Source organism: Pinus tabuliformis, chromosome 6, assembly GCF_031772625.1.
Source record: "Pinus tabuliformis cultivar Carrire ecotype Pingquan chromosome 6, CPIR1, whole genome shotgun sequence".
Classification (NCBI taxonomy): domain Eukaryota; kingdom Viridiplantae; phylum Streptophyta; class Pinopsida; order Pinales; family Pinaceae; genus Pinus; species Pinus tabuliformis.
Genome location: NC_142292.1, coordinates 51770899 through 51781622, shown reverse-complemented (window position 1 = coordinate 51781622; position 10724 = coordinate 51770899). Strand labels below are relative to the sequence as shown.

Here is a 10724-nt window from a genome sequence, read left to right as displayed (position 1 = left end):
TGAAGTTCATGGGGCTTTCCGTATCACTAACGAATAACTAACGGTTGGCAATCGAGTTAGTGTCTTCTCTCCTCTTTAAATATATTTGCCAACAAATACCGAGCACACTTGCGTTGGACATGGAACCGAAAAATCTCCTGGCAAGATGAATAAGAAAACAAAGGCAAAAACTAACAGCAATTTGCAAAACAAAGTGTTCTCAATCATGTAATCAGCGGTTCCCATCAGCAAATGAGTGAGTTAAGAGAGAAACCCGGCCATTTTTTGCCCTGTGCCTATATTTTTGGGCAATTTGATAGATAAATTTCCAACATAAATAAATTCATATAAAAACCCATATCAGACCATCAATTACATGATGCAAACTTTATACAAAACTCGCATTTCTTTAGAACGTGAATGCCAAAAGAGGGCTTGAATTTCTTTTTGGTCAAGGATTATAAAAGACCAGTATAACAAACTACTGCATAGAGATCTGAAAATGATAAAATACCCCTTCCTAAAAGGATAAGGCATTGCACCTCTTCTAAAACATGCTATCTACAAAAGAGGGCTTGAATTTCTTTTTGGTCAAGGACTATAAAAGACCAGTATAACAAATTACTGCATAGAGATCTGAAAATGATAAAATACCCCTTCCTAAAAGGATAAGACATTGCACCTCTTCTAAAACATGCTATCTAATTTCACTCATTTAAGGCAAGCACTTGATTCACTTTCAATCAAATAAATTACGAACAAAGAATTTAACCTAAAAAATAAAATAGAATAAAACCCTCGAAGATTGGAAAAATAAATCAATCATTCTAATAATAATTATATTATTACTTTTCTAGTGCACATTTCACGTCCAATATGCCCCACAAATAGTATGTAGATAACAAGAAAAACACATGCTTAAAGGGATCTAGCCATCTGTCTGATATATTTATAGCATACTCTGCAGCAGACATGATGTGCCCACTGAAAAGATTCTATCTCAAATGTTCTGCTGGTTTTGCATGCTTGTAATTCGTTCAGAGACTGGACAAGTCCTATATGGCGATATCCTAGTATGCAGTCATACATCAGGCCCCATGCTCAGATTCTCTTTCCCAACCAGCGTCCAAAACTTCGAAAATGCACCCGTCAGTACCACTGCACTGACTAGTCCAGCTAGTGGGATTAATCCAAGTGAAGTCTGATACAAAAATTGTGTCTCTAGATTTTCCTCTATCAAAAAGAAACGATTCTCACATCCCCACAAGGCATTTGATAACTGATGATAATTGACTATATTCAAATCCACTCAACTCCAGCTCAGCATGACAGGCCTCTTCACTGCATATTTCTTCAGCTAAAATATCATTCCACAATATTGACCAATTCGTACTCAACAGCAGAAAGGTTGTTGTCTTCTTTCACAGTAAAGTTTGCTGGTTCAGTGACCTCAATTCTGCCCCACTTATCTACAGCAAGACGCATCGTGCCCTTGAACATATCAATCTTTGCATTTCGGATAATCAGAGTTGCCCCCTCCTTCATTACATCAACTGTAGCATAGTCCCAAGTTCCAACAGAAAAAGCAATTAGAAATATATTATTGAATGATAGTTTTATAAGATGCAACCTTCATCACATTCATTTGCAAATCTATAGCAGATAAAAACCTAGGAATACATGAAATGCAGGGATCAAAGCTTATGTCAGAAACATCTTCACTGTTCATCAATCAAGTTAGTAAAACAACATCAAAAACTCAGATTCATAACAGCTATCACCATGTTCTAGTGCCAAAACTTAGAAGTCGTGTTTAAGTACCTTGACAACTTAAACCCATAGCCTGAAAAAAAACAAAAACTCAGCAGTCAGCACTAAACAACAGTTTCAACCAAAAAGTTAGACTATTACCATCCCATGATATATTTGGTTGATTTATCTCATACAAACTTTATACAACTGCCATTCAGAAAGCCTATTATCATGAAATAACCTAAAATTCAAAATTCTTATCATGTACTGTCACGTTCCACAGTCAAACCACAAGTTAAAATGTTATTATAAAAGTAATCATTACAGCATTCACCACCAAACTGTACAGTAGACAGTGGGATGACCTAAATAACACCCATTACGATAATTTATAGAGAAGCATCCCTAAATCTGGAGGCTGATGAGACTGATTTAGCACAATAGATACAGGCTCAACAACGCATGGCAAACTAAATCATCAAATCATTACATGAAAACCTACATATGAGCAAATAGGGGTTAACAATGTCTCTTTTGCACAGAGGAGAATCGGAATAATAACAATCCAATCAATATAACAATGACAAGCTCAGAACGAAATTATAAATTAGATTATTTGCAAAGAATGATTAGGTATTAAATGTAGAAGGGGGGAACATCAAATGTTAAAAACTTAGACTGAAACCCGTAATATAGGAAATATCTCAGCAGTCAGCACCAACAAAAAGTTGGACTAGTACAATCACATAATAGATTTGGTTGGCTATCTCATAACCACCTTTATGCAATTGCCATTCAGAAATCCTACCATCATGAGATGGCCTAAAACTTAAATTCTTATCACGTACTGTCACCATCCAATGTAAAAGAAGTCATGAAACATCAAAGAACTTGAAGCTATGGTAGAATGTCATTGTCCTGACTCCTACCCAAATTCCTATTATATGTAAATCCCCTCCGCACTAGATTCCCTTGAAACATATTACAGCACACCCGAAAGACTCCACAGTCAAACCACAAGGATGTTAGAATGTTATTATGATAGCAATCATCAAAACATTCACCACCAAACATTAAAGTAGGCAATGGAATAAGCTAAATAGCACCCATTAGATTAATTTATGGTAGAAGAATGCCTAAATCAGGTTCCATAAAATGTGGCATGCCGCATCATATATCATCAAACCATTATAAGCCCATCTAGATGAGTAGATAGGTCTGAACTATCTCTCTTTTGCAGAAAGAAGACTCTGCATAATCACAAGCCAATCAATACAGCAATGACAAGCTCAAAATAAAATTACAAATTAATTATCACAAAGAGTACTTGGGCATCAGATGTAGAAGTGAGGCACATCAAGTTGTCAAACAGGAGCATAAAATTTGAATTCTTTTTCTTGCCTAAGCATCCAATGAAGCCACTTGCTGAATTTATCCTGGCATCCTATGTAAAGGAAGGTCTGCATCTTAGAACATATATCAGAAGTTTCTCTTGACAAACTATAAAATGGATATATTCCCAGAGAAAAATGAATCGGCAGATTAGGGAGAAATTGAGGAACCATATAGGGGAACATTAAAACAGCTCTAACTTCTATCTAGACCAGGGCAAAAGAGATACAAAAGTCTGTCTGATACTAAAACCTTGAATGTAAGAAAATATTGTGGCCTTGGAATTACTTGGCACATTTGTAATTTGTGCTCTGTTATATCTTCCAACCTTTCAGACCATGAGAAAGTATTTGACACATGAATGATGCAAGAAATGAGATCATATTTGGTCAAAACAAAGAGATTATATCATGATGTTAATAACAACAGGATAAATGATCCCAAAGGCTGATAATTATCCATCTGCCATCTTGATTTAGAAGGATTAAAAGGACAAATCAAGAATTCATTTTTCTAAAATCCAAGACTTTTGACCTGAAATTCATTCTTACAAAATGCATATAAGTCAAACAGAGGGATATCAGAATTCCACTACAATTATACTCTGAAATCAGAGAGGCATTCACACATTACAGATAAACCCCAAAAAAACTGTTGAAAGTTTGATACTTTCAGAACCAATAAATCTAATAGATTAGAGGCATTGAGGATCCATATAGGGGACCATTTATAGTAGGTCTAACCATAGTTTTTAAAACCAGAACCAGGCTTTGAACCAGCCACCTATCCAACCGAGTTTGGAACTAGAACAAGATCAAACAGGATAGCACCAGAACAAGCTCAAACAGGATAGAACCAGATTCAATGAACCAAAAGATTATTTTTAAAATTTTAAACCATGATTCAAACCATTAGAGACAAAATATACAAAATTTTCTCATACCATGTCAGGTTGAATATATCAAAATAGCACCAAGTGCAATACAAATCAACAAAATAATTCATAATCAATGAGGCCCTATATGGCCTCTAGAGTCCCGAAAAAAATGCTACAAGCTACTGAGCCACTGGCCTACTACAAAATCACTGACCAACATGATCACTCATCAAACTCATCACCATTACTAAACTTGGGTAATTAGCTGTTGCACTGGGGGTGGTTTTCTTTTAAAATTATTAGATAATTCTTCCTTCAGTATTAATTTTGTCACAAGACATAGCATTGCGCAAAAAAAAAAAAAATTAGTCTGCTAGGAAAAACACCACCAGCACTTCTGCACTAGTTTCCTGGGCATTAATGAGCCGTACTTACTACCTTCTAGAAAAAATAGTATAAACCTAAAATTCAAGGGGCCACTTGGCACAAATAACAGTCCAGTAGCCCAAAATTCATTAGAGCCACTGTAAAATGTAGAAACGAAGCAAAATGGATTTTGCTCCCAGATTCATAAAAAACAAAAATCATGGGGCAGCAGGGATCAATCCAGCAGCTGGAGGAACATCCTTGTCATTGTTTCTTGGACCAACCCAACCCTTGGTTTGCCAATCAAGACCTGGATCATTTACTTCCCAGTCATCATTTTCCTGCAAAACCAATTCAAAAAACCACCCATGGGTCCGGTGAGCCACCGCATGTGTGAGTGAGCTAACCCAACGGAACCAACTAATCAGGAATGGTTTGCATCAGTTAAATACCAGCATAGATCAATCTTAGCTCCATATCTACCAAGCACCGAGAGAGATCAAATCTCTTTTCACTCTAAAAGAGGTTTACATATCAAGAAATTTGATCCCTCTCGGCGCTTGGTAGATGCAGAGCTAAGATTGATCTATGTTGTTATTTCATTGATGCCAACCACTCTTGATTAGTTGGTTCCGATGGGTTAGCTCACTCACCCATTGGATCTATGTTGGTTTAATTTCCCTTTTAAATATGCTATATTCCACATAAACACCATGGGTTCTCAATACCATGGACTATTTTTATTTTTATTATTATTTTATTTTATTTTTATAAGGTTATATTAATTTGTTATTATTTTTTTACTTTTTTTGTTTTGACCGAGCTAAAATGTTTACATTACATTGCATTATTTTTTATTTAATTTTATATTTATATTTTTATGTAATTTGACTTAGTCAAAATGTTAAACATTATATTACAACATCTCTACCATACTGGGTTGGGCTGGAGAGCGCCTCTCGAGGCAATGAAACCAACTAGTTGTACCGGTTTGGTAACTAAGCAATACAAATTGGCCCTCCGGTCTGATTACATTGCCAATTAGGCCCCGAGCCAAATCTGAGGACCGGACAGTTTTTAAAACTATGGGTCTAGACTCTAATTTCTATCAAATCTAGGGGAAAAAAGTCCAATAATGTGTCTGATACTAAAATCTTGAATGAAGAAAGTATTTTGGCCTTGGAATTATATGGCACATGTTGTAATTTGTGCACTAGGTCATTTCTTCCAAACCTTCAGATCATTATAAATTAATTGGCACATGAATGATGTAAGAAACACTGTCGAAACAATTGGTCAAATCAAATAAGAGACTACTTGTCATGATGTAGTAATAACATGCTTGGGCACCTAACACGAAATATGTATCAATGTACTCCTCCATACGTATGAAGACAAAAAGATAATTGAATAATTCCCCATTATTAGAGATTATAATTATTTGCTACTACACACTCCACAGTACCCTAGTTTATTACTATGAATGGCATACCAAATCGTTAACCTATGAAGATGAGATTAGATGCACCAGCCACAGCCAGACTTTGGCAAGCAAATATTCTAAGAAAAAGATGCTAGACACAAATAATTACATGTCAAACTTTAAAAACAAACATTTTCGATTAAATTTGCAAAGAAATAGGACTAAATTGCATTGGAGTTTGCAGTTGTTAACCATAGAGAAAATTAAAACAGAAATAGCTTAGGTAATTTAACACCAAAGTGAGTATATTTATTATAAAGACGGTCTAGCGAAACTGGAGGGATTTTGAGTTGTGTCGTGATCAATAACATAAACAGGTTGTCACTTCCAGATGGAAGCGCCACAAGCCCTGAGTAAATTTGGCAGAATAGATACCCCCAGTTGCAGCCTCTTACCAAGTGCTTTCAAGCATATAAAATGTTGGATATATCAGCTACCTAAAGTTAATTGTAATATTTATAATCTTGGATATTCCTGCTGTAAGCCAGCTACAATTTATTGTAATATTCCTTATGTCAAATATTCCTGATGTAAGCCAGCTAAGCTTGAAACAATGTAGTGTACAATCTTATCATGGGAAGTTCAGGCATAGATCTACATCAGAAGTATTATGCCTCCAACGAAAAAATCTGAAGAGTAGAGGCAAAAGGAGATCTTAAAGTGGTAAAAAGTTGCAAATAATACAACACGCCAAACACAGGTATCTCACTGCTTATTACCCAAATAATTATTCGATGGTTTTATCGCACAGGCCACCCACACTACCAAGTTGGGCATTCCTGCATTGCATGCACTAATACAATAGGAGGATCTTCCATAAATAAAGGTCATTGACAGAGAAACCCAAAATTACTGTATGAGGGCTAGCTAAACTCCCTGTTGACAAACCCCAAATGGCAGGCTCCGGTACCATATTAAATATCTATAACATAATAAATTACTTGCAAAACAAAATGAACCACGCAAGACAAACGTTCCAAACTCTTCTAGATCAAGCGGTTATCTCCACCAATTTACCCTTGGCACTGTGCATAAATCGACATATGAATGAATACGCCAGTTTCTAACAAATTTTCCTACAAATCGTTAAACCCAGCAAAAACTACATTTTCTCACATTTTCTCGTAAATCAAAAAACCCAGAAATAACACTATCATAAATCTACATACTTTGAACCTATTAGCGAAAAAACAACGGAATTTACTAAATACCATTAACGGCAACCACAAATCACTTCAAAACATTGCAAACCCCACCGCTACCCGATCACACACATATAGGGTTTTGAATTATAAAAGGGGCCAAAAAAATTGCCTGAAACAGAGCCGAACTTACTATCTTAGCAAAGCAAATAAAGACAAAAGGGGAATGCAGGAGCGTTGACAAATCGCTACCTTGTTCATTTCTGGCAGTAAAAGTGATGACCCCAGTATCATCACCCACAACGCACTCTGCAATGCGGATTTGGCGAACCTGGGAGCCATTAGGTCGTGCTCTCTGCAGCACCAGATTCGAACTCACTACTTTCACGACCAGCGTATGCCCCGTGGTCCCCGGCTGTAGCTCGTTCACCTTCACGAACACGGGCTTCTTCAAACTCGTCTTCGCCATAGCCATGCCGAAAATTATTAAACCCTGAAGGTTGTTTCCTACTCAGATCTAAGGATTCCACTCCTGCCCGCACCTTCGTAACTGCAGCAGACCTAAAACAACAGTCCGGTATAAGGTATTATTCCTTCCACTCGAAAAAGAAACAAAACCCACACGCAAAGACAGATCCAGAACGAAAGCCCAGATTCCAATTGTTGGCCTGTAGCTTTAAACCCTTGGGTCAATAGGTAGGGAATTAATTTAGCATAAAGTGACCTAAATATTTGGGAAGATTTGGATCGACAAGTTCAATGTTGATTTGATGTCTATCTATTTGTTTTTTATATTTTTAAATATAAATATTGAAGTGGGATGTGGTTTCATGGTTGAGACATGAAATTCAAAAAGCATAAAAGTGATAGTAAAATATATTATTATTATTATTATTATTATTATTATTATTATTATTATTAATTTATTTTAATTTAAAATTTATTAAGGGAGGAGAGGACTAAAATTTCTCAACATGCAAATAAAATTATTTTAACTGGGGATTATTAAGAGTGGAGAAGAATTAAATCTCTCAACACGTAAACAAAATTATCTTAACTCTAGATCTACTAAGAGTGGAGAGGAATTAAATCTCTCAACACGTAAACAAAATTATCTTAACTCTAGATCTACTAAGAGTGGAGAGGAATTAAATCTCTCAACATGCAAACAAATTTATTTTAAATCTCGATGTACTAAGAGTGGAGAAGAATTAAATCTCTCAACATGCAAACAAATTTATCTTAAATCTAGATCTACTAAAAGTGGAGAGGAATTAAATCTCTCAACATGCAAACTTCCTTTTTAGTGCAAAACTTAATGAAAGGTTCTAGAGATTTTATTCCTCTTTGGTAGATCTAGACTTAAAATTGGTCAACACATAGATAAAATGTGATTATAAGAAATTTTTTATTTTCACCTTTTTCCTATAATACACATAATTATTTTGTTATTCATATTTTTCAAATTGTTGCATCTCTCTTATTAAAAAAATTTATTGAATTGCACATTGAAATATTTGATTTATAACTAGCATTAAACTCTCTTATTTTTATTATTATTTTTTAAATATTGTGTATGAAGTCCATATTAAAAATGGAAAAAAATTTCACATTCCCTCACAATAGAAAGTGAAAATATAAGAAAAATCTTAACTTAAATTATTTTGTTTTTGTTTATATAAAGTTGATATAAAATTATATTATTTATAAATAATAGTAAAATATTTTATTTGTTATTAATATATTTTGTTTTAAATGTTACATATAAACTGAATATACAATGAATTACATGTCATATAATATCAACAATATTATTTACACGTCATGTAATATCAACCAACCTAGATCCATCTTAACCCAATCTCTCAAGGGTCGAGAGGGATCCAATCTCTCGAGGTGCAAACCTCTTCTTTGAGTGCAAAAATTGAGGAAAGGTTTGCAGCTCGTGAGATTTGATCCCTCTAGCCGCTTGATAGATCTGGGTTAAGATGGATCTAGGTTGGTTATATAATACTATATAGTATCTATATATGTATCTATGTATCTCTTTCTTATTGCCTCTCTCTATCTCAACCCCCAAACGTACACTTTCTCTCTCTCTCTCTCTCTCTCTCTCTCTCCCCCTCTCTCTCTCTCTCTCCAACTCCATCTCTCTCTCCCCCTCCAACTCCATCTCTCTCTCCTTCTCTCTCTTAACTCTTCTCTTTCCCTTTTTCTCGCACCTCCCTCTGTCTACCCCCCCCCCCAACCCCCTCACTCTCTCTCTCTCTCTTCCCTCCAACTCTATCACTGTCTCCCTCCCTCTCCCCTCCATCTCTATGCCTCCCTCTCTCTCTTTGACCCTTCTCTCCCTATCTCTCTCCCTTCCCTCCTGTCCTCTCTCCCTCACTCTCTCTCCATCTCTCCCTTTCACTCCCCCTCTCTCTCTCTCAACCTTTATCTCTCTATGTATTTGTTCTTTCCTCGCTCTCTCTCCCCTCCAACTCCATCTCTCTCTCTCCCTCTCTCCCTTTCTCTCTCTTCCCTCCTCTCCTCTCTCTCTCACTCTCTCTATCTCTCCCTTTCACTCCCTCCCTCTCTCTCCCCTCCAACTGCATCTCTCTGTCTCTCCCCCTCTCTCCTTCTCTCTCTCTTCCATCCTTTCCTCTCTCCCTCACTCTCTCTCTATCTCTCCCTTTCACTCCCTCCCTCTCGTTCCCCTCCAACTCCATCTCTCTCTATCTTCTCTCTCTCTCTCTCTCTCTCTCTCTCTCTCTTCCACCTCCCCCTCTCTATCTCCCCTCGTCTCTCTCTTCCACCTCCCCCTCTTTATCTCCCCTCATCTCTCTCTTCCTTCCTCTCTCTATCTCCCCCCATCACTCTCTCTCTCTCTCTCTCTCTCTCTCTCTCTCAACCCTCCAACTTTGTCACTATCTCCCTACCTCTCTCCCCCTACCCCTCTCTTCCCTTCACTTTGTTTGTTGTCATCATTTGGATCCTTAGTTAAAATGGATATATGTTGGTTTATCTCCCCCCATCACTGTCTTTCTCTCTTTCTCTCTCTCTCTCCAACTTTGTCACTATCTCCCTCCCTCTCTCCCCCTACCCCTCGCTTCCCTTCACTTTGATTGTTGTCATCGTTTGGATCCTTAGTTAAAATGGATCTATGTTGGTTCTTACCAATACTATTTGTATTGTATAAATTTCACATCTTAAATATAAAAGTATTCTCATTTTTTATTTTATTAAAACCTTAATTTAATTTCTATAGGAATATTTTTAGTAGCCGTGAGGATAGAGGATTTAGATATATCTCAAAACTAATTATAACCTTTTTTCCTTTTAGCTTCAATTAAAAAAGATTATAAAATTAAAATAAAATAAAATATTTTTATTGTGAAATAAGTTATGGTTTTTTGGCATGTGGTATATGTTAGGACCTCATATTGTCCCTTTTTTACCATACGTTTTGCCATGATATCATCCTTTTCAACCTACATTTAAAAGTCCTTATTAGTGTTTTAACCCAATTATCCCAAAGGTATGTAATGATTCTTCTCATCACTATACATTTAATCATTTAGCATATAATCACGATATCTTTATAGTTAATCTTTAAATTGTTAAGTGTTGAACAGTTAAAGAATGATGTGCAATCCACGTTGCTGAAACAGCCTGGAGTTTGCGAGACTATTTTTGCAGTTGCTAAAACAATAGAAACGGCACGTGAATCTCGAAGCTGAAACAGCTGAGA

General features: G+C 36.1%; 1 protein-coding gene across 1 annotated transcript; it reads right to left on the bottom strand.

Annotated features, from left to right (window-relative positions):
• Positions 1-784: 784 nt before the first annotated feature.
• LOC149257162 (uncharacterized protein At4g28440-like) lies at positions 785-7700 on the bottom strand. Its single transcript, XM_089413690.1, has 2 exons — positions 7244-7700; positions 785-1532 (listed from the first exon to the last, which is right to left on the bottom strand). The coding sequence occupies exons 1-2, from the start codon at positions 7464-7466 to the stop codon at positions 1345-1347; spliced, it is 411 nt and encodes a 136-aa protein (XP_089269816.1). The 5' UTR covers positions 7467-7700; the 3' UTR covers positions 785-1344.
• Positions 7701-10724: the final 3024 nt, after the last annotated feature.

Coding starts and splice junctions, on each gene's coding strand:
- LOC149257162 (XM_089413690.1), bottom strand. CDS start 7,466: ATGGCTATGGCGAAGACGAGTTTGAAGAAGCCCGTGTTCGTGAAGGTG. Junction 1,533..7,243: donor TACTGCCAGAAATGAACAAG/GTAGCGATTTGT, acceptor ACTATGCTACAG/TTGATGTAATGAAGGAGGGG.